This window comes from Penicillium lagena (assembly GCF_028827675.1).
Source record: "Penicillium lagena strain IBT 129212 chromosome Unknown utg000008l_segment0_segment0, whole genome shotgun sequence".
NCBI lineage: Eukaryota > Fungi > Ascomycota > Eurotiomycetes > Eurotiales > Aspergillaceae > Penicillium > Penicillium lagena.
The window spans coordinates 2083213-2110403 of NW_026623229.1; the positions used below are offsets into that span (position 1 = coordinate 2083213).

The 27191-nt window shown below is 51.6% G+C and overlaps 11 protein-coding genes across 11 annotated transcripts; 6 read left to right on the top strand and 5 right to left on the bottom strand.

The window, feature by feature from the left end:
* Positions 1-438: 438 nt before the first annotated feature.
* N7510_011462 (uncharacterized protein) lies at positions 439-2320 on the top strand (the record flags this gene model as incomplete). Its single annotated transcript, XM_056983387.1, is given in 2 exon segments — positions 439-1247; positions 1267-2320. 2 exon segments carry the CDS (start codon positions 439-441, stop codon positions 2318-2320), a joined length of 1863 nt encoding a protein of 620 aa, XP_056828881.1.
* A 680-nt stretch (positions 2321-3000) lies between these two features.
* N7510_011463 (60S ribosomal protein uL14) lies at positions 3001-3772 on the bottom strand (the record flags this gene model as incomplete). Its single annotated transcript, XM_056983388.1, has 3 exons — positions 3001-3033; positions 3103-3427; positions 3693-3772. The coding sequence occupies 3 exons, from the start codon at positions 3770-3772 to the stop codon at positions 3001-3003; spliced, it is 438 nt and encodes a 145-aa protein (XP_056828882.1).
* Positions 3773-4535: 763 nt separating this feature from the next.
* On the bottom strand, positions 4536-6636 carry rpdA (histone deacetylase RPD3; the record flags this gene model as incomplete). Its single annotated transcript, XM_056983389.1, has 4 exons — positions 4536-5423; positions 5472-6013; positions 6073-6373; positions 6457-6636. 4 exons carry the CDS (start codon positions 6634-6636, stop codon positions 4536-4538), a joined length of 1911 nt encoding a protein of 636 aa, XP_056828883.1.
* Positions 6637-7203: 567 nt separating this feature from the next.
* Positions 7204-8408, top strand: N7510_011465 (proteasome regulatory particle lid subunit RPN11; the record flags this gene model as incomplete). The annotated part of the gene is made up of 4 exons (XM_056983390.1): positions 7204-7272; positions 7351-7616; positions 7672-8207; positions 8260-8408. 4 exons carry the CDS (start codon positions 7204-7206, stop codon positions 8406-8408), a joined length of 1020 nt encoding a protein of 339 aa, XP_056828884.1.
* Positions 8409-8634: 226 nt separating this feature from the next.
* On the bottom strand, positions 8635-9549 carry N7510_011466 (uncharacterized protein; the record flags this gene model as incomplete). The annotated part of the gene is made up of 1 exon (XM_056983391.1): positions 8635-9549. One exon carries the CDS (start codon positions 9547-9549, stop codon positions 8635-8637), a length of 915 nt encoding a protein of 304 aa, XP_056828885.1.
* A 435-nt stretch (positions 9550-9984) lies between these two features.
* N7510_011467 (protein translocase subunit TIM50) lies at positions 9985-11612 on the top strand (the record flags this gene model as incomplete). Its single annotated transcript, XM_056983392.1, has 2 exons — positions 9985-10968; positions 11022-11612. The coding sequence occupies 2 exons, from the start codon at positions 9985-9987 to the stop codon at positions 11610-11612; spliced, it is 1575 nt and encodes a 524-aa protein (XP_056828886.1).
* A 515-nt stretch (positions 11613-12127) lies between these two features.
* N7510_011468 (putative C6 transcription factor) lies at positions 12128-14726 on the bottom strand (the record flags this gene model as incomplete). The annotated part of the gene is made up of 4 exons (XM_056983393.1): positions 12128-12549; positions 12604-12739; positions 12792-13611; positions 13666-14726. 4 exons carry the CDS (start codon positions 14724-14726, stop codon positions 12128-12130), a joined length of 2439 nt encoding a protein of 812 aa, XP_056828887.1.
* A 520-nt stretch (positions 14727-15246) lies between these two features.
* N7510_011469 (F-box domain protein) lies at positions 15247-18208 on the top strand (the record flags this gene model as incomplete). Its single annotated transcript, XM_056983394.1, has 2 exons — positions 15247-15314; positions 15472-18208. The coding sequence occupies 2 exons, from the start codon at positions 15247-15249 to the stop codon at positions 18206-18208; spliced, it is 2805 nt and encodes a 934-aa protein (XP_056828888.1).
* A 964-nt stretch (positions 18209-19172) lies between these two features.
* On the top strand, positions 19173-20959 carry N7510_011470 (arylsulfatase; the record flags this gene model as incomplete). Its single annotated transcript, XM_056983395.1, has 3 exons — positions 19173-19432; positions 19488-20858; positions 20914-20959. The coding sequence occupies 3 exons, from the start codon at positions 19173-19175 to the stop codon at positions 20957-20959; spliced, it is 1677 nt and encodes a 558-aa protein (XP_056828889.1).
* A 118-nt stretch (positions 20960-21077) lies between these two features.
* Positions 21078-22611, bottom strand: N7510_011471 (polygalacturonase; the record flags this gene model as incomplete). The annotated part of the gene is made up of 7 exons (XM_056983396.1): positions 21078-21250; positions 21304-21450; positions 21507-21689; positions 21738-21783; positions 21839-21983; positions 22041-22297; positions 22354-22611. The coding sequence occupies 7 exons, from the start codon at positions 22609-22611 to the stop codon at positions 21078-21080; spliced, it is 1209 nt and encodes a 402-aa protein (XP_056828890.1).
* Positions 22612-23327: 716 nt separating this feature from the next.
* Positions 23328-26522, top strand: N7510_011472 (uncharacterized protein; the record flags this gene model as incomplete). The annotated part of the gene is made up of 3 exons (XM_056983397.1): positions 23328-23943; positions 23995-25214; positions 25266-26522. The coding sequence occupies 3 exons, from the start codon at positions 23328-23330 to the stop codon at positions 26520-26522; spliced, it is 3093 nt and encodes a 1030-aa protein (XP_056828891.1).
* Between the last annotated feature and the right edge of the window lie 669 nt (positions 26523-27191).

Sequence of the window (27191 nt, forward strand, 5' to 3'; positions counted from 1 at the left end):
TTTATGTTTGATGCCGCCCCCGATCTCTCGGCGTTTGATGTGATATACCCCTCGCTAAGATTTCTTTCTGATGTGCTGCACCCTTTACTGTGGCTTGAATCTGTTCTTTGTCCCTGAAGGTCAGCGTCTTTTGTGTGTATGGCTGCTGATTGGAGAATGTGCCTCGAAGTCTCCATAATACGTCTTTTTTCTTTCCTTCTATATACGAAGCTTAGGCGAGACTGTAGATATTTTTTAATCACAATTCCAGTGGCTTTTGCTGAGACGAGGACTGTTTAGAGTAATCTGTACACAATCACTATTAATAGTTAACTTATCGCTATCGCAGATCAACACCTCAACCTCTTCCGCCATGTCCCCCTTTTCTTCCCTGGACACATCCACTATGCTGTAAATTCTTAATTGTTCTATTCTTTCCTTTCCTTTGTCTCGCTCGTCATGTTTCTGCGCGCGCTGCTTTCGCGAGCCGTGTCGCTGCTGCTCCCACTCTCCCTGACAGCCACGGTCTACCTCTACCTCTACCCACTGTTCAAGGGCTGCGCATTCCCTCTACCGCAAGCACACACCTCACAACCAAACAGTCTCCTCCAAAGACTCCAGCAGCATCCAGTGGTTCGCACGCTGCTCTACGATTTCCGCGGCCCAGACGCAACAGCAGACCCCAACACGCAGCCCGCCATCTTCAGACTCCTCGTCCTCGCAGATCCCCAGTTGGAAGGAGACACCTCTCTCCCTCTCCCGGAATACGAGCTCGTGCCTTGCATACGCTCGCACTGGCACAGCATCCACGGTGCCATTGGCAATGCGTCCACCACAACGCCGCTTCCACTTTCACTCCTGACCCACGATGTCCGCTCCAATATCACAACCGCCCTCACGGAACTCGTCACGAAGGACGTTCCACGCGCACTACGCTCCCTCCTGAAAAGAATCGACCTCGTCGGAAACGACTACTACCTCGCGCACATCTACCGCACCCTCTTCTGGTGGACCCGGCCGACGCACACCACCGTGCTGGGTGATCTGGTTGGGAGCCAGTGGGTGACGGATGAGGAGTATGCAGAGCGCGGCCAGCGGTATTGGAAACGCGTGTTTCGGGGCGGAGAGCGCGTGGACGATGAGATCACCAAGACGGGCGCTGCTGGTTATAGCAACGACGCGGAGGTTCTGGAGCCTCTAGCCGGTCCAGATGCAGACCCGGCATGGGCGAGACGCATTATCAACATCGCTGGAAATCACGATATCGGGTACGCGGGGGGATATCAGCGAGGCGCGGATGGAGCGGTTCGAGCGCGTGTTCGGGCGTGCGAACTGGGATATCCGGTTTCAGCATCCACCTGTGCAAGTGCAAGTCAATTCTTCTTATGCGGAAATTCTCAATCCGACGCTGCATCTGGTTAACCTGAACTCGCTCATCCTCGACACCCCGGCTTTATCGCAGGATCTCCAGACACAGACATACGCCTACCTCAACGATGTTCTCAGTCATCGCAGCTACCCTGTCGATGATCCTACATTTACACTGCTCCTGACGCATGTGCCGCTGCATAAGAAGGCTGGGATTTGCACTGACGAACCGTGGTTCGATTTTCATTCTGCCGATGATGATGATGGGCCAGATGATGCTCCGCGGTGGAAGGAGAGTGGTCTGAAAGAACAAAATCACCTCAGTGATCATGCCAGCGCAGTGGGTATCCTGCAGGGAATTTTCGGTATGAGCGGCGACGACGGTGCGGTCCATGGTGGACGAGGCCGGAAAGGGCTCATCCTGACTGGGCACGACCATACGGGCTGTGATGTCGTTCACTATGTGGACCGGTCACCCAAGGAGGAGGGTGAAGATGAAGCAGGTACCTCCGAAGAGAAAAAAGAAGAGGCAGACGCAAGTTGGAGATGGTCTGCAAAACGCTACTCCGCCCAGTCCCCATCGTCTTCTCAAATATCCGAAGAAACGCCCTCCATCCGTGAGGTGACCCTGCGGTCAATGATGGGCGAATTCGGCGGCAACGCAGGTCTGCTATCAGTCTGGTTTGATTCCTCTCCCGACGTCCGCGAATGGAAGTACGCAATCACAATGTGTCCCGCTGGCGTGCAGCACATCTGGTGGGCGGTCCATATACTCTTGCTCGTGACGGTGGTGGTGGTTTTGCTAGATGTTATTGTTGATCGTTTCACGCCGCCGGGCCCAATAGCGGCTTGGCGGCTTGCTCCGAGGACTCATGAGCCGAATGTGGAGGCGCATGGGCGGAGACCTAAGGCCCAGCGGCTTTCCTCGAAGAACACTCGGCCTCCAAAAGAGGTTCGAGATCAGAAGAAATGATTTGGGGGTTGGAAGTGTTGGAATGATTGGGTTTGAGATGGGGGGTATATGTATATAAGGTGATGGCGGCTACTTGTATTTTTATATACAGTGAGGACTGTGGATGTGTAGATATATATCTGGGATCATTCATCGGGTCCTGGTAAGAAGCAATTCAATAGACATGAATCAACCAGCTGGGAAATGCAGAGCAGTGACTGGCTCTTCAGAGTAAAACTACGAGTACAATTACTTTTCGAAAGGCAGCCCGGATGAGTAGGCGTTTACGATCGTCCAACCCCGCCCATTGACCTGTACTCCAAAGGACATGGAACAACACATTGCGAATCACTAGCAATGGGAAATGGTTGCAGCCAAGAAAGTCGTGTAGAATGGTGTGATTTTTCTTTTGTAGCCGGAAATACTTCCTCGAACTCGCCAGAGGGGAGGGGGGTGAGAGGGAGAGAAAAAAGAAAACGAGTCTTTGGAAGTAGACAGCCAGGCTGAAAGAAAAAGGAAGAACACGGTTTGGATTTCATCATCAAATAGTAGACTGACTCCCAAAGTCTCGATGCAACAACTCCCCCATCGGCGATCCCCCAAGTCCTAAAAGGAAGTTCAAGGAAGGTATGGTATCGACTTTTTTTGCATTGAAATAAAAAAAATAGTTCTTTCATTCGTGGGGTTTGATTTTGAGCTCTTTACATGACGACACCGGAGTTGGAGGCGATACGCTAAACAAACAGTCATTAGTCTCCTGACACACACAACACTTTCATGAATAAGAGGGAAGGAACACTCACGGGCCAAAGCTCAGCAGCCTCCTTACCGACCGGACCAGTGATGGCCGATCCCTTCATCTCACCCTTCGCATTGACGATCACACCGGCATTGTCCTCGAAGTAGAGGTAGATGCCGTCGGGGCGGCGCCAGGGCTTGCTCTGGCGGACGACGACAGCGGGCATGACCTTCTTGCGGAGCTCGGGCTTTCCCTTCTTGACGGTCGCCATGACCATGTCTCCGACACCGGCAGCGGGGAGGCGGTTCAGGCGGGCACCGATACCCTTCACCGAGACGATGTACAGGTTGCGCGCACCGGAGTTGTCGCAGCAGTTCATCACGGCGCCACTGTTCACTTTGTTAGTTTTGATGGTTCCCTTCTGATTTGCTGCATCCGGTCCAGTGCGCTCTGCTCTCTCTTCATGGCGTTTTTCCCATGTTCCACATTTTTTCTCGACCGTCCGTCCGATTTGGTATATCTCGTGTGCTGTTCGTGAGAAGTTGACAGGCGAGAAGGAGGCATCGGACGACAAGAGTGGTAGAGCATGGGTGCTTTTTTCGAGGGTTGCACTGGCACTGGACTGGACGAGGAATATTTCATTGCAAAACGTACCAAGGCAGACCGAGAGTCATCTTCAGCTTGTTGCCGGCGGCACCGCCACGACTGTTAGAAAGAAACGTCAGTAAATCCATCCTTCAATTTCTGCCTGTTGTATTCCAATTCCCGTCCTCTGGTACAGCTTGTGCGTGTTGGGCTGGAGCATCGAGGCTTTTCAACGCAACCTCGAAATTTGAAATCGCCTCTTTCTTTGGACCACGGAGTTTCATCTGCAATTGGACGGGAAGCGGAAGGGTAGACGGTAGACTCACCCTCTCTTAGACATGATGGCTGTGTATCGGGGGGGTCGAGATACTGGGAGGAAAGGGTGTTGGGCGACAAAAGGTCGAGAGTCGAAATCACGGCACCAGGTCTTGTTCCCGCCGCTGTGATTTCTCGCTTGTGTGTGGGTCCCGTGAATGGGTCACGTGTGAAGTACACGTGATTTAGATGTACCCTAACTAGGGTAACATTTTGGTGCCTCAGGCATTTGTGTCAGCTCTAATAAAGTATTAGAAGACGGCTTGATTCGTTATATCTGTTTTTATCTGACCAACAGGGGAACAGAGGGGCAAGAGCGCATAATGAGAAGAAGGTAACATGGATCAGATATGCTCGGTTTGCAAGGACTTAAAGAAAAAGAAGCAAAAGTCTCTGGCCATCGAGGACAGAAACAAAGGAGAGTGGGAAGAAGTCGGAATATGATCAGAGCTATTTCGATCTGAAATTCGATTCCTGCCACTCCCCAGAGAAAGAAAGAAAAAAAGAATGCGAGGATCGCTGAAAAATTCCCGTAAAACACCTTCCTGCCTTTGTCCATTGCGCCGAATCCGGATATTTTCGTCCTGTTGAACCAGCTTATTCCTCCTGCTTGGTGGCCACCTCCTCGACAGCGGTCTCCTTGGAAGCTTCGGTTTCTGCACCGGGAGCGGGCTCGGTCTTTTCTCCCGCAGCTTTGGAGATGTCCTTTGCAGGAGATTGGGCGCGCGGAGGAGAGGTGGGTTGCGTGGGCGAGGCCTCGCCAGTCGGCTTCTCCTCCTTGGGTTCGGCGGCAGTATCAGCAGCTCCTTCCGCAGTCGCGGGGCCGGCATCCTCCATATTGATATCTTCATCGTTCTGAGGAGGGGAGGGCTGCTGGGAAGCCGCAGTCGCACCCTCACTCTCGACGACCATACGGTCAGCATCGGCCGGGGTTCCTTCCGCCAGCGAGGTTAACTCTGCTGAGTCTGGAGCAGCACCGATTTCGGGTTCAGTTCGTGGAGCGTCAGTCATACTGGTGTCAAGACCGGTGCCAACATCCCCATCGGCAACAGACGAGGCTTCCTGAGGGGTCGCAATACCGCTGTCCATACCAGACTCAAGGGGATCTAGGTTGCGGTAGTTGGCCAGGTTGCGGCGGCGAACAGCACCCGGCTGGCGACGAACGCCGTTGGCAGCGCTTGTTTCCTCATCCTCGCTGTCGCTGAGTTCACCAACCTTCTCGACGAACTGGTCAAATCGTCGTTCGGTGAAACGCTTGTCCTTGTTCTCATCTTCGTCCAGATCATCAAGGATATCGTCTGCATCGTCATCCATCCCCTCCACCATCGGATTACGGGGCACATCCGTCATCTGGACTGAAGGAGCAAAAGCAGTGCGCTTGAGATTCTCGACCACCTGGTTGCGAATCTTGTCCAGATACTCTCTTGTGTTCGCATTGTCCATATTGGAGGGACGGACGTCCAGCTCATAGTCGGGAGCGAAATACTAGACGGGAGTCAGTAGAGTCTTGAATGTCAAAAAGAACATGCGTACCTCGTAGTAATCGTTGAATGGCAGGTGGGATCCCAGACCCTCTCCGACAAGAATACCCGTCTCATAAGCCCAGGTACGCGCCACGTTGCGCATGGTGTAGCCACCGCCACCAAGGATCAGGGTGGGCAGGTTAAAGCTCTTGACGTAGTTGACGCAGTTGGCATGCCCACGCATGCTCAAGTTGAAGCAGCCTAGCCGATCACCCGACAGACTGTCGCCACCGCACTGCAGAACAACTGCCTCAGGGCGGTACCACTCCATGACGCTTTTGATCACGGGCTCGAAGATGCTCTGGTAAGATTCATCATTGATGCCATCCCGAAGAGGGAAGTTCACAGCGTAGTATTTGCCCGGTCCAACACCGATATCGCGTAGCTCGCCGGTGCCGGGGAAATACTCGCCGTACTTGTGGAAAGAAACGGTCATGACGCGGTCCGTGGTATAGAAGGCCTCCTCGACACCATCGCCATGGTGAACATCGATGTCAACGTAAAGAACGCGCTGCTTGAAGCGCAAAAGCTCGAGAATTCCGAGGACAATGTCTGCGAAGGTGTCAGATGGAAGATAATCAGCAGAAAAGACAAAAAGACAGATACCGTACCATTTACGTAGCAGAAGCCACTTGCCTCGCTCTTTTTCGCGTGGTGCAGGCCACCAGCCCAGTTAACGGCGATATCACATTTATTGCGGTTGAGCCGCGCAGCACCCTCCATACTGCCGCCGGCGCTGATCCCGCAGAATTCGAACAGACCGTCAAAAACGGGGCAGTCATCACCCACGTTGTATTTGCTCTGCTCCTTCGAGAAGTTATCCATGTTATCGGGAGTGACTTTCGACAGAAAATCAATGTACTCGTCCGTGTGGAATTGGGTCATCTCGTATTTGGAAGCAGGTTTGGCACGCTGCTCGCCGGTTCGTTATCAGCCACTCTCTCCATATATTAAGATATCCTCTAGAAAAGAGAACCGGGAATGGGAAGACTCACGTATATCTCCATCTTCTTGTATAAGCCATAGTTCATGACCAGGCTGTGTGCCATCCTTATACGGTGAGGCTTCATTGGGTGGCCCGAGACGTAGGCATAATTGCCCACATCGGAGTCGTAAAAGTAGGCCACCTTCTTGTTGTTGACCCCGGAGGGGGTCAAAAGCGGCTCAGCGGCCATGCTGAGAGATCAACGCGTTTCAAGATGGTGTAGGTCAAGGCCAAGCAAATTGGGGAGCAGGATGTCGGGGGAGGTCAGGACACGGCAGGGCGGAGCGGGAAAGATAACGCGGGGGGTGACGCGGGAAGCGAAATTGAGGATAATGCAATATCAAGTACTCTGACAAGCCAATCCTGGCATGCTCCACTCCAGATTGATGGCGGAACAGGACAGACGAAGAGGCGTGGAGAGAAACAACTGATCGCCGCAGCCGAAGCGATAATGCCGCCGGACTGACCGCCTTACCTTGAAGGCGGTGAGGGATGGCAGGCTGGAGCTCGTCTTTACACGCCTTCCGTGTCCATCATCAGTTGGGAAAGCACAAAAACACACTTGTTCATCTGGGTACATATCAATCTAGTGTTGTGGGAGCTTGGATTGATTTTCTCTGATCTCAAATCTGTGCTTGACACGCTTAGCCACTGTGGTGATCCGTGAGAGTCAGTTACCTGGAGCTTCCTGCGAGGAAGCAGCCGCGTTTCCCTTCAACCTTCCATTCTCCTTTCTTGACCGCACATCTCAGCAGCCATGGATCGCATCAGTCGCATGCTGCAAGCTGCCCAGGGCGCGGGCATGGGAGGTGGTGCACCCGGTGGTGTAAGTGAACTCCCTTCACTGTGCGGTGGCTGCACAGTGCAGACCATCCAGCCTGCCTTGTCTATGACATACTAACAGGATGCTGCCCAGGACACGCCAAACCTGATTGATAACTCCGAGACGGTTCACATTTCCTCCTTGGCTCTGCTGAAGATGCTACGACATGGCCGTGCTGGTGTGCCCATGGAGGTCATGGGCCTGATGCTGGGCGAGTTTGTGGACGAATACACAGTGCGGGTGGTGGATGTGTTTGCTATGCCTCAGAGTGGTACGGGTGTCAGTGTTGAGGCTGTGGATCCTGTTTTCCAGACCAAGATGATGGAGATGCTTCGGCAGACTGGACGGTAAGCGCACCCTTCCTCGAACATCTTCCGCAACGATGTACTTATGATCCTGCAGGCCAGAAACTGTCGTTGGCTGGTACCACTCTCACCCTGGATTTGGATGCTGGCTCTCCTCGGTCGATATCAACACCCAGCAGTCCTTCGAACAGCTTACGCCCCGTGCCGTTGCCGTGGTCGTGGATCCGATCCAGTCCGTCAAGGGCAAGGTTGTCATTGATGCATTCCGTCTCATCCAGCCTCAAACGGTGGTTATGGGCCAAGAGCCCCGACAGACAACGTCCAACTTGGGCCATCTGAACAAGCCTTCGATCCAGGCTCTCATCCACGGTCTCAACCGCCACTACTACAGCATCGCGATCAACTACCGCAAGACAGGGCTGGAGGAGAACATGCTCATGAACCTTCACAAGCATGTATGGACCGAGGCGCTACAGATGAGCGACTTCCACGAGGAGGGCCAGCACAACGTCGACCGGATGAAGCAGCTGGTCAGCTTGGCGGAAGGCTATGAGAAGCGGGTCAAGGAGGAGACGGAATTGACCAAGGACCAGCTGAAGACGAGATACGTTGGCAAGGTGGATCCCAAGAAGCGTAAGTTTTGTTTCTGGCTATCCGTGAAAAACAGCACTGACCGAATCTGCAGACATCGAGGACGTGAGCCAGCAGTTGATCGAGGACAACATCGTTGCCGTGTCGCGGCAGATGATCGATAAGGAGGCATCGGTGGCACGGGCAGCGGGGGGCAAAGAAGCGCCTGCTGGGGCCGACATGGAGGTGGATGAGGATCTCTAGAGGACTAGAAGAAATTGCATGAACTCTACACAAATGATATTCTATTCGATCCCTTCTGGTATGCCCTAGGATAAGTAGGAAAGTACTGTGCAGTTCATCAATGCCTGTAAACTGATCATATGTACATGATGTCCGCCAGCCGGAATCAATCAACGCCGCGCAATGTTTAAAACGAGAAGATTTTCAAGTATGAGAAACTCAGTAACTGGAAAAGACGCTCCGAGCATCACGATCCCAGAGTGACTGCCCGGAGCGAGGTTCCAAGTGCGTCCACGGCGTCTGTCTCACGAACAACCGCGTCACTCGGGTCTGGCTCAGCAGCCCGAAGTCCGTCAAAAGCAGCGTCAGTACCATCATCCTCTTCTTTGTCGTCATGATTATTGTCATCATAGTCTGTCCAACCTCGCTCCGGACCCCACAGAATCTTTTTTTGCGCCGTCTCAGTATCATGTAACAAACGGCTCATCAATGAGCCACTTTTCTGAACCGAAGGATACGCATCGAATTCCACTTGCACAAGACCCGGCAGGCGCTCAACAATCTGCTGAAACAACGCCCCTGCAAACTCGGTATAGAAGTCCTTGGAAATGCGGAATCCCTCGAAAACAGGGTGCGATGGATCACACTGAATAAACACCTTGAGCGTGCGCACCCTCTCCATCTCCTGCAGTCCCAGCCCGGCATTCACAGCCCAGGACCGCGGCGGTGCGGTCCAGCTGGACCCCAGGATCAGCTCAATGGTTGTGATTGAGGGGCGGTGGCGACGCGGTAAGGCCCGCACACTGGGCATGCGAGCAAAGTCCTGCACGGGGAAGAGGCGGAAGGTCTGGCTGGAGTAGAAGTAGTGGGTTGCTTCATCGTGGACGAGATGCGACACGAGGAACAGGGCAATCCGTTGAGAGGTGGGCGCGAGCGGTTTGCTTTTCTTTGCAGAGGCTCCGACCGAGCCATTGGATCGGAGGGCGCTCTTTCGTGTTGGTGTGAAGAGTACGAAATGGTAGATGAGCACACGGATCTCGGAAGGCAGATCGAGTAACCGGAAGGACTCGACGTGTGCCGAGTCTTGCGCGTCCTCGTCCAGCTCGAGGACGTCGGGCTCTTCGAGGAAACGAACTGTACTCCGTACGTTGCTGGCAGTCATGGTGGAAGGAAGGGTGAAGTCTAGGAGGGATATGGCACAGGACTAAACGGCCAGAAACGCATGTTGGTCATCGCATTGTAGGTAACTGAGTAAAGAAGTGTATCCCACGATTGGAGCTGTAGCATCACTGGAAGCCTTCGCTGCGGCTCTTGGATGTGGGAGTCTTGGTCTTCCCAGCTAATACAACCCAACACGCATAAAGCAGTGCATGCAGGGTCAAATTAATGTCTGGGTGACAACTTTCAATTGTGAAGAAGAAAAAGAGAAGGGAAAAACAAACCCCGAAGAAATAGGTAAAAAAAATGGGGACTGCGCAAGTGGTTCGCGTGCCTCGCCCGAGTCCGAGGCGCGACTTTTTATCGGAACGACGGAGCTGCACGACGTATGTACTTGCCAAGGTCAGTGCTGTTCTGGTCGATTCCCACAACACCCGCCATGCTGAGCCGTGCCGTCTTGCCTCTGACGAGGCCCAACGTCCTCGCCTCTGCCGTCCGCGTGTCGGCCCTGTCGGTCCAGCATCCCCGGTTCTACGCCAAGGGCAAGGGTAACACCCCCTACAAGCTGCCCAGCCAAGTCGGTGGCCCGAAGGCCAGCCAGACGGAAAACCAGACGGCAAATCCTGCTTCGACACCAGGCAAGGAATATGCCGCTGAACAGGCCGAGTTCGACACCCAGGCCGAGCCGGAAAGGGACCCCGAATTGCACCAGCAGCAACAAGCACCCCAGAAGCCGCTCCCCGATCTCACACAGGGTATCCCCTCGACACTTGCTGCGGAACTGGAAGGCCGAACGAAGAGAGGCGGAGCTACTCAGCTGAACCTGACCGAGGACCCCTCCCAGACTGAAGACTATGCCGAGGATGGTCGAGGCGGCGGGGACATCCCCAAGGGAGGCTACGAGACCTCAGGCGACCGCCGCAAGGCCCGCATGGCGAACATCGTGTACGCAGTGATGTTGCTGGGTGCTGTCTCGGGTGTGGGCTACTTGGGCCGGAACTGGGACACTGAGGAAGAAGAGCGATTGCACCCGGAACAACCCTCAGGCTGGGGGTTCGGCCTGTGGTATGCTCGTATCCGTGCCCGCTTCGGTGATATTACCAGCTACTACAAAGACCCCGCGTTCCCGAAGCTGCTGCCCGACGAGGATCCCAATATGCGTCAGCCCTACACCCTCGTGCTCAGTCTGGAGGATCTCCTTGTTCACAGCGAGTGGAGCCGTGAGCATGGATGGCGTGTTGCGAAGCGACCTGGTGTCGACTATTTCCTGCGTTATCTGAACCAGTACTATGAGTTGGTACTTTTCACCAGTGTGCCCAGTATGATGGCGGACCAGGTTCTGCGGAAATTGGACCCCTACCGCATCATCCGCTGGCCTTTGTTCCGTGAAGCTACTCGGTACAAGGATGGCGAGTACATCAAGGTATGTCCCACACGACTCTTTGACAATTTCAAATGCTAACTTGTCCTGCTTAGGATCTGGCATACCTGAACCGAGACCTGTCCAAGGTGATCCTTATCGACACCAAGGAAGAACACGCGCGTCTGCAGCCGGAGAACGCTATCGTGATGAACAAGTGGACCGGCGACCCCAAGGACAAGACCCTGGTGGCATTGATCCCGTTCCTGGAATACCTCGCCGGGATGGGCGTTGAAGACGTGCGTCCGGTGCTGAAGTCCTTTGAAGGCACAGACCTCCCCGTCGAGTTCGCCAAGCGCGAGAAGGCCATGCGCGAGCGCTTCGAGAAGGAGCTCGCCGAGGAAAAGAAGAAGAAGCCCTCGATGAGCATTGGCAGCTTCGCCTCTGCCCTGGGCCTGAAGTCGACCCGCACCCTGGATGGTGAGGCCTCGCCCTCGGAGGGTCTGGCACAGGGCAAGATGCTCTGGGACCAGATCCGCGAGCGTGGCCAGAAGAACTACGAGCTGATCGAGAAGGAGATTCGCGAGAACGGCGAGAAATGGCTTGCTGAGATGGCTGCTGAGGAGGAGAAGGCTCGTCAGGAGCAGATGAAGAGCATGAAGGGCTCCTTCACTGGCATGTTCGGTGCTGGTGAGAAGAAGGAGTAGATGGGATTTTGCCCTCTGATCTTTCCATCTCTCTCGCTCGCTCTCTCATTTCTCTCTCCTACTCATCTTTTCTTCGGTATACTCTTTTACATTGAGCACTTACGGGCAGGGGCTGGTCATTAGAATGGTTCTTGGGTTGGCTGCGAGCATTTCAGGAACGACTGTAAAATAGCGCTTGGTGTCCGTACTTTTGGTCGTGTTTCTTGTATAAAATTTACATTTTTCGCACTTTCCACAACGCTTTATATCTCTGTTGCAGAAGACAATATCTCTAGCGGTGCAGATGATGTATCATAAAACAATTGTATCATCAGAAACAGACGTTCGTTCTATCCAGTACACACATATTCATTAATTGCCTCGTAAGTCGGCCGGCGCCTTGCAATAATAGTGACCATATATCCTTGCCCGCACATGCTCCGAACCCCGGGTATATATATACAGAAAGAGTAAAAGTACAGACAATCCGTTAACAAGCACAAAAAGTTATAGACAACCAAGTCCAAAAAGAATATTCAGGTGAGATTCACATCTTGGAAGACAGAGACATCCCAGATCCCCGTCATATCGAAGGGGAAGCCGTCCATCGTTCCAAACGTGCCAGAGATGGACATCATGTCGTCGACGATGTCATTGTTGGTTTGTGTTTCGGGCAGCGAGATCGCCGCCGGGTTGACGAGCCCGCTATCTGCCAGGCTGCCCGCGCTCAGGTGCTGGTCCATCGAGGCGCCAGTGCCGGGCAGTCGATGCATGACTCGTTCACAGTGGTCCAGGCACATGTCCGCAACGTCCCAGTCTTCTTCTTCGCGGACGCGGCGCAGAACAGTGCGGAGGGTCTCCACGCTGGCGAGACAGGATCGGGCGACGTCGTTGTCGTTTGTTTCAAGGGCGCAGCGGACGAGGAGCGTGGCTGCTGATGTTAGATGGAAGGCGCTGTCTATAGAGGATGTTAGGATGCTTGTCGGCTGTGGATGACTTTCAGAAAACATACATGGCAGCCAGAACTCCTTGTAGTTGTCTTTTCGCAGAGATGTGATGAACACGACAATCTCTTCCGCTGATCGTCGGCACTCTGTTTGGAAATAGCGACGTGCTTCGGGGTTGTCGGTTTCTGCGTTGTTGACCTCCTGCACGATCCATGAGAAACAAACCCAGCTTTCACAGTCACAATGCACTTACATTCAGTTCCACTCGGCTGACAAGCATTTTCAGCGCCAAAAAGGCTAGTTGTAAGCTGCTCGACCCGTAGACCCGCTCACTGGGAGGACTCATGGGTCCTCGTAGCCAGTCGGGGAGAGAGTCCTCCCACATATCCAGATCGGTCCGGATCTGCCTTAATTTCTTGGAGATCTCGCGTGAGATTTTGTGTTGAAGGCCGTAGACCAATGGTAACAGCTCTCCCAGGATCTCGGTCAATCGACACAAAGATATGTGGCAATGGGCAGCTCTAACACGTTCCGCAGTGCGGAGATTGGGTGGAACCAAGACATCGACGGTGGGGATAGGCACATCGTACTGATCTTTGGAAATCTGTGGGGGTACTCCATGTCCAAAGCTTCCCCAACGATCGTGAATCACCACTCCCCACCAGAGACGAATCCGATGATGCTTTTCTTGCGGGGGAAGCTTCCATTGGCTGGGGTCACGGTTTAATCCAAGACAATTCGACAAGGACACAAGTCGGCCGCAGCTGATGGCATTGCCAGTCATGGAAAAGATTGGACGTCCTGTCAGATCGATCAGGCCCGCACTTATGGTCGATAGTCCTGGTGCAGAGAACTCCTCATGGAGGGCCGCAACGGTCATGTTGACTGCGTACCGGACATCTGGCTTGGGATGGCATGCAAGCTTGGGGACATGCTTCCAGTATACCAGAGACATTGAATATACCTGACATAGCAGCGAGGCCGGGGGATCTTGTGGAGTTTCCGAGACATAAGCCTCCCAGAACGATTCGCCATCGAAGATGGGAAATGCGACGTTGAACCGGTCGATGAAACTAGAATAAGATCAATTAGCACAATGAAGCTGACCACAGATTCACAAAACGTACAGTCTCACGAGATCATGTTTGAATGGTCCCAAGATTTGCTCCAGTATTTCCTTCTGGTTCTCTCCTGGCGGCGTACCGACGCGCATGCCCTTCCGTCGTCGCGAGATCGTTTGGTACAGAATGGGCTTTCTTGGATCACTCGAGTAGACGTTGTATGGGTGGTTCTTGGGTTCTTCCGACTGGCTAAAACGCTCAGGAGGCATATGTTTCTCAATAACTTGCGCGTCCTCCGCGACCATCGGACCGACAATGAGGACCGACTCATTTTGCGGGTCGTCATAGTTTCGTCGGGAGTCGCTTCCGCGGCGTCCTCCGGACGAAGTCGTGTTCTGCGGGCTTGGCCCATTGGTCGACTGGCGGGTCGGGATATTCGAAGGGGAGTTGGAAAGTCCATCCGGACTGCGCTTGCGCTTCTGTCCCGAGGACGGCGCCTCCATTCGACTTCCCGGCCATGTCTTGGGGTCGGGTGCGCTCAAGACCGATGCATCCGGGTTCGGCTCCTCTTGGTAGTGGCAATCGGCCCCCTGCACGCGACACAGAAGACAGGACTGGCCGGGGATGTCGACCGTGCATCGGGATTTGCGCTTACGGCACAAGTCGCAGGCGCGAACCTTATGAGAACGGTATGGGCGCGCTCCGGCATTGAAGCCGGGCGAGGGCAGCTTGGATGAGGGATTGACCTGGACCGTTGCAGGCGACATGTCGTGCGCGTACCCGATCAAAGATGTGCCGGAAGCAGGGGAGCGGGGGGAAGGAAGTTGGGGAAGAAGTTCTCGGGGTCCGGGGTGGTTTCGGAGGCGGCCGAAAATTTGGCGGGAGGGGTTGAGTTCACGGCCGAATGCGACAAGAGGGAGCGAGAGTGCGTGTGGAGTACTTGTCCTGGGGGTCGACTGGACCAGCAGGGACCCCGATAGGCTGGACACCCAGGGTTGGATCAGCACGGGCAATTCATGAAGACCTCGTGGTTTGTAGTCAAATAATGTTTCTGCCGATGAAGACAATCGGCCGGTGCAGAGATCACATGATGCGGGGTGCAGAGTAACGTGATCTTGAAGGGACATGGAACCATTTAAGCTTGATTTCTGGATCCCAATGATAATAATGCGCCGGTATATATTCGAAAGGATCGAGTAAGGTAGTGCTATTTTGTAATATGCCAGGCAGATCGGGCAATTCATGAGCTGTTCTCCAGGGTATATGACTGACAGATGCTTTTTTTTTTCCCCATTATCAGGCAGGAAATATTTCTAAATCCTTAAAGCAAAAGCAGAGAGACTTTCCACAATAAACAATTTTCAAGATCATTCCCCCCTATAGCCAGTACTGAGATAGTATTAGTATTTGTCGAGATCAAGATCTCAAAAGTGAGAGATGGCCATGTGGCGGATTACGTTAGCACCCCGAGGGGAAACTAGTTTGGATCTATTTATATCGTTGTGTGGATGTTACTTGGCGAATCCATCATCTACACAGCAGGCACCGCCACTGTGAATCACCCTACGCCCCTGGATGGCTCTGTAGCTCTTTAGCTACTGCGGAAGATGCCAGCCTGTTGGCGGAATAGTTTATTTTGATTGAATCATGGAGGAGGATGTTTTTGTGCCCGACGGCGCTGAGAAAGCCCCCCGCGCTCTGATGGCCCCCAAAGTGTTCGTGTTGGCTCCTCCTTCGATCGTCTCCCCTCCGATGTGATTGAGCGGTGAGTTCAGGTTCCTGTGATGCCCTGGAGGACTAAGCCTCCATCCTCGAGAATATCCAGTCCTCCCTGGCTTCTTCGAAGCTGTGCCCGCTAATCGCGGCCCCCAGTATCCTCTTCGCGGTTGACGCCAACACTTTTGCTTCCTTGGCGTTACTGAACCAACAATGGAGGCGGATATCGGATTCAGCTTCGTTGTATGCGTATCATTTGTTGCGCTGTCCAGCATTCTCTTCGACCACAGCACCTGTCACGGAACCCATTGATGCCGACAACCTCATAGACGTCAAACGCCAGTTCCTGACAGAGGTTCGCCGCAATGCATTTGATGTCTTTTTGCGTCCCCACAAGACGCTGGTGAAATTGATATCCAGTTCCATGAGTTCGGCCACGGCGTTCCCGCAGGGCGAAGTCTTTCGATTCTCATTCTCGGGAAACGGTCAGCTGGTTCTTTGTATCAGCTCTTCCCGAATCGTTGTCCTTGATGTCGGGAGTGACCCAGTAGTGGTGAAGCATGAGCTCAAGACTCGAAGGCGGGCCCTGGGTGCCACTATCCGTGACGACGGCTTAATGGTTGCCGTGTTGTCGTCCATGCACCAAGTCAACATTTACCAACTCAGCAATGATGAAGCCAAACACATACAATCTATTACGCTGAATGATGCTCCACGGGACCTGACGTTCTCTCCAACAGGCAGTGTGCTTGCCTTGGCCTTTGAAGACAATATCGAAGTGTATGCAGTGGGATCAGAAGTTCTTTCTACAGAACGTCGAGCTGCGCGCTGCCTTCGCGTTGATTCGATCACTTTCTCTTCGGATGGCTCGATGCTTCTTGGATCACCTAGTGATGGCGAGCGAGAGGGCATTATCGCAATTACCGCGCCATTCTATACGGAACCTGGAGTGGAGGCGTCTCCAGAGGAAGTCCACATGCGGATGTGGACGACTCAGATCCTCTTCCCCGAAACGACCGATGGGTTTTCTCATGCCTGTCTTATTTCTGCTCACGACGAAGGAGACGATAGTTGGATTTTAGGATACGACAACCAGTTGGCAACATTCAGAGCAATCCGGATGAGCGATATCGATGCAGGCACCGTATATTTTGCGAGTCCATTTTGGGACGACGAAACCCGGGAACAGCAACCCAGTATGCTGCCAACTACGGATATTGACGGCGAACTTGTTGTTCTGGGATTCCAGGACTCTGGTTTGTGGCTTTACGGGATTCCAGGGCGATTGAATGTTGCTCCGACATCAGGGTCTTACAATGGGATCAGAGGCTCTCAGTTATGTGGTGACCACCATCTTGGACCCCATGCCTCTGTGCCTCGTGATAATGTGGCGCAGCTTCAAAAAATCATCAGGCAACCAAAGGTTCTCGTCCGTGGTCGCCAGGTGACCGACATGCACGGGATCACCTCGGCGTGCTGGGTGCGAAGCAACTCCTCAACTCCCAATTCAAGCAAAAGCAGTCGACGACTTGTAGCTGTGGCGCCCGGCGGCGTGCTCCCGCAGAACTTTGGAGAGGAAGATATCCCTGTCGACGGAGGAAGAGTCCTCCTCCTGGATTTTGAGAGATCTACACGCAACGGCGAAACGGTTGAGTTGGACATTGAAGTCGGAGAGACTGCGCCGAAGATACTCGTGGAGCCGAGCTCTTCTATGGATGCTGAGGTTGAACTGGAAAGAAGGCGAACTCGCATATACCGTCCGGATACCCATCCAGCGCTAGCAACTCTTGGACAGCGTCCGTCACGTCCTCCTATCCCCCGCGAAACCCGCCGCACTGCAAGTCAATCAGCACTAGCTCAGATTCGTCCAAACAGCATGGCGGTCCCAACGTCGCAGCACGTGGTGAACAATGTTGACATTCCCGATATTCCATATGACAATACTCAACCTCGCTCTCAAGACACACTTCATCGTGCTGCTACCGCGGCAGCATCAACACGCGGCCGATATAATCCACAATATCGAACCACTTCGCGCCGTCGATATCTACCTCATGAAAGTGATGCCGACAACTGGATCCCTCCACCCCCTCCTTATTCACGCAAGGCCGACACCCCTCTGCCAGAGGGTCTGCGTCAAACTCTTCTTCCGAGTAACCCAGCAGCTGCTCCAATCGCGGGTGAGGCTTCCAGCGGCAATCGGCTCGCCAACAACGAGGAGCCTGCCAGTAATGATGAGCCTGCCAGCAACGATACCCCCCAACCAGTTACAAGAACACGGAGCACTCGTCAACGCCAACGCCCTCAGTCAATCGCCATCTTGCAGAGACTAGGCACAATCACCGGCTCAAGACTAGGTGGGCGAAGCAAAAGGAATTCCACGGTCATTGCCGTCGATCAATACCCGGAGCCTGTTCAGGCACCGTCAATGGAGCCCTCAGAGTCAGCCTCTCAAGTAGGCCATCGTCCTCAGCAGCCCATGGTCGCTCTGAACGGTGTCACGCAGTCACCCGACCAGCAGCTGTTTTCGTCATCAAACCAACCGGTTGGCATCAACGCAGTTCGACCACCTACGGCCAACGCACAGCCGCCGGAATTCCAATTTCCAGTGAACACTTTGGGCGAAACTTACCGCCACCCTTACGCTTCCTCTTCGCCAAATCTTGTACACAGTCCCCAAAACGCTGGTCGCGTACAAACTACTCCTTATGGGTCGAACTTCCAAGCTTCTCGACAACCAATGTCGACGCGCAGGCGAGTACTCACCGAACCAGGCCGTTCGGCGCCACCGCAGAGCGAGGAATGGCGACGACGCATTGAAGATTGGAATGAACATACCATAAAGGAAAGGAACCGGTTGAACCGGCGAACGAAAATGTGTATTGTGATGTAGTGGGGCAGACTGGATTGACGGAATGGGATGCATATACGAGGATCTGATAAATTATTTGGGGTTGATCCTATTATGCACGGCGCAGATAAAATGATCCTGTCCAATTCTCTTTCAAACAGAACCACCTGGAATGAGGAATTCTAGTGAAATTTGAAGCTGTAGTATGCATAGAAAGGGTCTCCCGTCACAAATGTGTCACCAATTATAATAGGATATGCTGCTTATTGGCACAACTGGACATTCAATTCACATCATATGATAAACTAGCACACAGCCTTATTGCCGGTCACTTGACCGAATGCTCAACTAACATTGCAGAAGAGAGTCGCTACCCCAGGGCAATCCGCCTCTCCTCAATCTCCCAATTGCCGGGATTCATCCTAGATACTTGCAAATCTCAGCTGTTGTACGAATCAAGGGAAAAGATACTACAACTTTGATTTTGTCCCCGTTATCGACCAGATCATATTCGAGGAGGCAGCACCTAATCACTTCTTCGTTCATAATACCAAAAGAGAAAACAAAAGCGAAATCGAAATCACCGCCAAAATGTTGAGCGTAGCTCGACGTATGGTGCGCTCGGGAAAAATGTAGCCGAGCATTTGCGCGCCAAACGCGTTCTGATCCTGGACCAGTTTCTCGCCGAGGCGGATTTAGACAGGCGTAGACAGCATGCTACAGCATTCTCTCGCCATTATATCTCTCGAAACCCATTACCAATTCGGGAAAAATTCTTTAGCTCAGTGTAAACGACTTGGAATTGATCGGATTGTAGAGACCAATTTTATGGAATGCTTGCTCCTCTTAAACGTTTATCCATAGCAGTAAACAGTATAGATCCGCTGCATTGACGCTCCCACTAGTATTAATTATGGGGGCCTCTTTACCCACCGCATTCTTATTCTCTTCCGTCCATCACCCTAACACCCACTCGTCTCGAGATAATCAGTCTCAAGTGCCAATCATGGTTGCTAGTAAACGCCCCAATTTTCTGCTTATCGTCGCCGACGACCTGGGCTTCTCAGACGTCGGCGCATTTGGAGGAGAGATTCAAACGCCTAACCTCGATTCTCTGGCTGACAGGGGGGTGCGAATGACCGATTTTCATACCGCATCCATGTGCTCACCCACTCGCTCTATGCTGCTGTCAGGTACAGATAACCATATCGCGGGGCTTGGGCAGATGGAGTTTTGGGGTCGGGGTCGCGATCCACCAGTTCCTTGGTCAGTTTTCAGTTGCACCGCATCTTTCTTTCCTTCTAACGGGCTTTCATGCCAGGTCTAAGCTGCCAGGCTACGAAGGCTACTTGAACTTCCGAGTTGCCGCTCTTCCTGAGATACTCCAAGATGCGGGGTATTACACTACGATGTCGGGCAAGTGGCATCTAGGCCTGACTCCTGAACGCTCTCCCCATGCTAGAGGATTCGATCGTTCGTTTGCCTTGCTACCAGGCGGCTCCAGTCACTATGCTTATGAGCCTAAGAAGCCCGATGGCACACCTGTGTTTGCCCATTGGGCAAGTTTATACTACGAGGACGACAAGAAGGTCGATACCAAGGACTTCCCAGTAGACTTTTACTCCTCAGATCACTTCTCCACAAGACTAATCGACTTTCTGGAGGAGCGAGAAGTGAGCAAGGAGCTAAAAGAGAAACCGTTCTTTGCTTTTCTTCCATTCACGGCACCCCATTGGCCTCTGCAAGCCCCAGAGGCAAACGTCAAGAAGTACAAGGGAGTGTATGATGAAGGCCCGGACGTCCTTCGCCAGTCCAGACTCAAACGACAGGTTGAAATCGGTATTATGCCAGAAAACGTTGAAGCACATCCTGTCGAAGCCGAAACAAAGGAATGGGACGACATGTCAGCAGAGGAGAAGAAGTATTCAGCTAAGACGATGGAGGTATTTGCTGGAATGGTCGATAGGATGGACGAGAATATTGGCCGAGTACTAGACAAAATCAAAGCCACCGGTGAGTGGGATAACACATTCATTCTGTTCATGTCCGACAACGGCGCCGAGGGTGCAGTCGTGGAGGCCATTCCAATGACCGGAGAAGTGATCAAAAAGAGCATCGATAAATCCTACAACAACGACGTCCAGAACCTGGGCAACTACGACTCATTTTGCTGGTATGGTCCGCGCTGGGCTCAAGCGGCGACAGCTCCATCGAGAATGCATAAGGGGTTTGTGACTGAAGGTGGAATCCGCTGCCCAGCCATCGTCCAGTACCCACCTTTCCTGCAGACCTCCAAGGCAAAGGGTATAACAGACTCATTTACTACCGTGATGGATATTCTTCCAACAATCCTCGATTTGGCAGGTATTTCCCATCCAGGGGCCACGTTCAGAGGACGTGAAGTGGTGCCAGTGAAAGGCAGGTCCTGGATCTCTCATCTGTCCGGCCACAGTCTGCGCGTCCATGACCAGGATTACATCACGGGCTGGGAATTGTTCTTTCATCAGGCCATACGGCGTGGGGATTGGAAAGCAGTGTTCATTCCTAAGCCAAGAGGGCCCGAGAAGTGGCAGCTCTACAATATGGAGAAAGACCCCGGCGAGGTCCATGACTTGGCTGATAAGGAACCAGAAGTACTCAATGACTTGATCAAATACTGGATGGTCTATGTTGCCGAGTCTGGGGTATTCTTGTAAGTTGAAAGGATGCTATTTTGACGCAGCTTCTGGTCGCTAATAATTCAACAGGCGAGAAGACTTAGAAGAGGGCTACGTGCTTCCAAAGGGGCCTTAGATCAAAGAACTCGGAGGCTTTTTATATACGACTAGATTGGAAAAGATAGATTGAAACCCTTCTGAATAAACTAAATGTTTTATCATTGACAGGAACCGCCATTTTAAACCTCTAGTCTCTAATTCTTCTGACAAGACGAGCTGTACCCCTCAACATTGCTGCACTCGTACGTCGCCTTTGTTTCATTAGCCGGCTTGATATCGATATTATCGTACGAGAAGTCTTCACACGTGGCAAGCGGCGAGCATACCAAGCTGATGGAGTTTGTACCAACAGCCTCATTCATGTATCCTGTGAAATTCATTAGCTGACTTTATACTGATTTTATCGTACGGAGAACAGACCAGTGAAGTTAGACCACGATATATTGGAGAATAGACCTGTTGCTGGGGTATCAGCGCATGATGGAACGTCGTAACCTGCCCACCGACTGCACTGTTGCAGCAAGACTGGAGATGCAGTGATGTTTTCAATATGAAAGTTACGGAAGACTGTACGATGGTTAATATGGTTTCAAACCCGTGAGATGGATGCAGGCAATACGAACCGACATTGCGAACATAACCATTTCCTCCGCCCCCACCCTGAGGCGGATAGTAGGTGGGCTTGCCCACGTAGGTCTTAATATAGGCACCATTGCGACTACCAATGAGAGTAACGTCCTCTGCTGTGATGTTCTCAACCACGTCGCGCACTCCATCATATTGGCCAAGACTCCCGATAGCAATGCCTGCACTGTTGTGACAGGTTAAATTTTTGACATGCATATTGGTCGAACCTGGTTTAAAGCTAACACAGTCGTCCCCCACGTTTGCCCAACTATTCTGCAAACCTATCAGTACTAATTTTGGGGATGTTATACTATGTTTGAGTACATACTTGAATAGTGATGTTGTCGCTATTGATGGTATCGAAGCCGTCTGTATTTCCAAGATTGCCAGGGTTGGCTTGATAGTCGTTGGAAGTGCTGGACAGATAAATGTTGTCCACCAGAATATTCTGAGATTCAACCATCACAAAATTCCTATTTTTAGAGAGTTAACGGAACGATTTGAATGCAAGAAACATAGACTGCACGTACCATTTCCCCGATTGCAGGATTTTGAAATTTTTGGCAACGGCATTCTTCACATTCCGCAGGCAGAACGGAATCGGGCGTCCGAATAAGCCTCCAATACCCAGAGCCAGATCATACCAAACCTGGCCCTGGCCATTGATTGTGCCGGTATCGTGTCCGTCAATTGTGATGTCCTCGCCAGAGAACTCCATGGCGATAGAGATGTTTTGGAAGTAATAGTACGAACCATGCTGAATCCAGTATCTCACGTCCGTGGAGTACTAGTTATGGAACATGTTATTCTGCTGCAGTGTCCTATAACAGTGATTTCAAATACCTCAATCGTCCCTAGCAAATCAACCTCGACATTTTTCAGATCGTGGAGTTGAAGAACGGTTTGGACACTGTATGTCGAGTCCTTTTCAAATACTACTTTTCCATTCGTACCGCACTTTTGGAAAGCTTCGCGAATGGCAGGAGAATCATCGCGTCCATCTCCTGCAACAGGAATGACACAAGTTTTCCTTTGCGGAGTAACCGAGTGCCCAAGGACCGGCAAAGCTAGCAGTAGAGTGGTCAAAAACTTTTGAATCATTGTTACTCAAAAGATACCTGTGAGAGGTTATTGCCAGACCAGCAAAGAGGAATGGTTAATATAAGAAGGTCCCAACTGCCGCTATGCAAATGTCGATGGAGGAGTTGGAGATTAGATGATTGAGTCGCCGTGCTTGCCGTGCTTGGAAATTCATACTTCATCTAATTTCCGTAGGCATCCTATATGACACAAAAGATTTCTCCCGTTCATCCTCCGATAACTGCTATTGGATGTTCACAATTATGACTCGAGCCTAGAGCATCCTGTATTCGGAATGCGATAAGCCGAGCACGTCACCAGGAACACCTGTAGCTATAGCCCCTCATCCCCGCAATCCTTTGACCTAAGAAAGGCTAATTTGCTCCTGAAAGCGATGTTTTTCCAGCAATCGGATACTCTCGGGTTCTCCTAGCGGAAAGATCAGCATCGGTTTCGGAAATCTGGCTCATCGCAATACCAGACCATGAAGTCCTAAACCGGCAAGCCTATGCGTTTCGGTGCAATCGAACCCGATAGATAATTAACTTTCATGGGCTCACAAAATGCCAAATGATGCGATACCATTTGCTTGACGGCTATACTTTGAGGTTGACGGCAGGGAGCTTGCTTCCGTCGCCTTTGGTTTGACCTTGTCCACCGGCAGTTTCCATGCTACCGATAATTCAATCATCCACAAAGTAACAAGGGTTCCATTAAGACGCAGACATAAATCTGCCATGAGGCCGAGCATAGTGTTTGGTCTTGCTCTTATGAGCAAGGCCATTGCTGGAGAGAAAGGTTCTGGCTTTGGAAAACGACCAGCCCCCTGGATTGTGTATGATGTGCCGGGGGACTTTGCAGATCCCAAAGGTCTAGCCAGACCTTACTTTCGATACTGGGTTCCAGATGCGGATGTTGAGGACAGCACTTTATTTAATGACTTGCAACAGATCAAACAAGCTGGCTTCGGCGGCGCTGAAATCATCTGCCTCGAAAATTATGGCATCGAAGACGCTGTGGTTGATCCAGCCCTCTACGGCTATGGAGGAGATAGATGGAGGGACAGATTCAACACCATGCTTCGTGCTGCAGACGAACTTGACTTGCTCATTGACTTGGCTCTAGGCCCAACTCAGGGAGCCTCCATACCTATCTTGGATCCCGATTCTCCTGGAATGAACACAGAGCTGGCTTACGGCAGCGCCAATTTGACTTCGGGCCAAGTTTTCAACGGAGAGATACCACCACCAGGTCAGACTAATCCAGGCTACGCAAACGCTCCAGATTTTCACGCGCCGTTCACGAATTTTACGAATAAGTTTGTGGCTGCTGTTGTGGCGAGAAAGAGCAAGAGTAAGTTTTATCCGAGGAAAATGTCGTACTCATACCTAACATTAGATATAGTTCCATCTACAGACCCTCGAGTGATTCAACTCGACTATGATAGTGTCGTAGATGTCACACATTTGGTCAAGGACAGTCAGCTGCGCTACAAGGCTCCAGCCGATGGAAATGATTATGTGCTTTTCACCTTCTATCAACGTCGCACTGGCTATCTTGCAGCTCAGGGGGCTTTTGACAATGCCACAAATCCAGATAACCCAGCCTCCTGGTTTGCCTATGTTGTGGACCACTACAGCCAAGAAGGAACTGACCTGTGGACCGACTTTACGGAGAAATATGTGATGGACGGTGAGAATGGCGACCTAATACGCCAGCTCGGCCACTACGCATGGGAAGACTCAGCGGAATTTCGAGCGACTCTCTTTTGGACAGATGAGCTGAGATCTTTCTTTCGTCAATCACGAGGTTACGACATAACCAAGGCACTGCCAGCACTTTTTGGTACTACGGGATTGCCACCCAGCACACTTGCCAATTCTTTTTTCTACTTTGCTTTCAATGATCATGAAAATGGCACCGACATCAGCTGGAAGCTCCGGAATGACTTCTATCAATGCTTACAAGAGATGTACGAGAAGTATCATCTAACCGGGCTTTCCGAATGGACTAGCAAATGGGATATGCAAGGCAGTCTTCAGCCATACGCGACAGCTCCAAATCTAGCTCCTCCGTGGGACATGGTCTCTGCAGCTGCTTATATCGACGCTCCGGAGACCGAGTCTAACTACTTCGATGGAGTTATCGATGCTTTTCGCGCAATGGGAGGTGGCGCTATGCTCGGGAACAAGCAAATCTTTTCTAGTGAACTTGGTGCTCATCGGTACGAGGCATATGCTATTACATGGCCTGTCATCCTCAATGACTGTAAGATCAATTATGTGGGTGGAGTGAATCGCATTGTCGCCCATGGGTACCCTTATTCTGGGATTCGACCAGAGATTGAATGGCCGGGCTTGACGACATTTGAATGGACGTATTCGGCAATGCATGGAGCGAGACAACCGAGCTGGGCATATGTGAAGGAGATGGGTGATTGGATCGGGAGGACGCAGTTGATTCTACAGACAGGCGTGCCTCGTGTGGACGTCGGCATTTATCGACACAAATATCTGTCGGTTGATATCAAGCACTATGGTATGGGCGAGAACATCTTCTGGGATCATTCGCTTGAGAATAATGGGTACTCCTACGTCTCCGTTAGTCCGTCACTGCTTAAATTCGTGAGTTATTCTTGCAGCCCCAACTTGAATGCGGTTTAATTATTCCCCAAGGACAACGCTGTTATTACCAATGGCTTGCTGGCTGAAAATGGTCCTGGATTTTCTGCTTTTATTGTCGACAACTCTACAAACGTCACCGTTGAAGCAGCCACCAGATTCCTCGAGTGGGCTGAACAAGATTTCCCAATTTTGTTCGTTGGCGGAGTGCCAGAGACAACACCATATTACTGTGACTCGTGCGATGAACATGTCAAAACAAGCATGCAAAAATTACTTCAGTATCCCTCTGTCAAAAATCTTGACACCGAGGCCGAAGTTGTTGGTGCACTCCAGGAGCTGAACATACAGCCAACTGCGAAGAACCTCTCACCCTGTCCAATTCTCTATGTCCACCGCATTGACGCTCCTAATAAGGTCGACTATTATTGGGTGTATAACTCGGACATTTATGCCGATCATGCGACGGAAGCCTCTATCAAAGGGAAGGGAATACCGTACGAGCTCGATGCATGGACGGGTGTGATTACACCCATTGTGAACTACACCACTTCTGGTGACCGATTCAACATCTGGGTCGAGCTTCGATCAAACCAATCGACGATTGTGGCATTTGCTCCCAGGGGATTCTTCTCTGACGTCAAAGTTCCCGACATTCATGTTGTGAAAACCGATGTGGAGTACCTGAACTACTCCGCTAGTAGCAACGCCCTAATTGCTCGCTCATCTTCCACGGCTGATCAGGAAATTGTCCTTAGCAACGGCAAAAAGTTCACTTTGGAAAGCTCTGACAATTTGATGAAGCCCTCGAGGCTCGGTCCATGGAATTTGACTGTTCAAGACTGGCTGCCAAACCCCTCTCCATGGACCAACTACACGTCAACCTTCAAGTACCACACGCTCACACTGGATAACTTGATTCCTTGGTATAATATCACCGGCCTCCAAAGCACCTCAGGGATTGGGACATACACAACCAAATTCACATGGAATCCCAACTCTGCAACCAGCGGTGCCTTGCTAGACCTGGGCCCAGTCTTCCACACCATCAGATTATGGATCAATTCTCAATGGACGGGTCCTATTGACGTAACAGACGCCATTGTTGATATAACACCATTCTTGAAAGATGGATCGAATGACGTGAAAATTGAGGTTTCGTCTACTCTTCGCAATCGACTGCTCCAGGTGAATGTAACACAATCCTGGGAGCAGGCCCAATACTCAAGCACCTATGGGCCTCAGCCCTACGGCTTGACTAGTCCTGTGACTCTGATCCCCTTCGTAGAGAAGGTTATTTCGCTTGAATGAGAGCCTATCAGACTTTTAGAGAGCAGCAAAACGCAGGCTGTATCAGAAATAAACTACATGGTTTTGTTAGTCGCCCATTCGTTGTAGATTACTCTTTCTCGCAATTTTACTGCTAAATTTATCATCAAGCCACATAACTTGCCGTCTTCCGGCATCGCGTATCTCGCTAGCTACTATACCGGTAGTGGGGGCCTGTGTCGTGCTAGCCTGGCTGTTTGTCGCCATGGCCCTAAGGACGCAACTACGGAAAAACTATGATTGGCCCGATCCATCAGCCCCGCATCGCCGCTTTAACAAAGCCCTAGCGTATACATCCTTTGAACAGGTACAATAATGCCGTAAGACACCCGGACCTTGATTGATCAGCTGGTGATGGGCTTTGAATCATCACTTTAGCCGACTCCCAGGTGCGCCGTCCTCAAATTAGTGAAAGAAAGACTCGCACCCTCAACATGGCATACAAAATATACAATATCTATGTGATTACGGCATTTCTTGTCATCGGAGGCTTGCTTCAAGGCTTCGATATCTCGTCATTATCTGCCATTTTGAGTGAAAAGGTCTTCACAGAAAAGTTCGACAGCCCAAATGCAGTTCAACAAGGAGGAATTACTGCCAGTATCTCGGGTGGTTCTTTCTTAGGCTGCCTTATCAATATGTTCGTCGTGG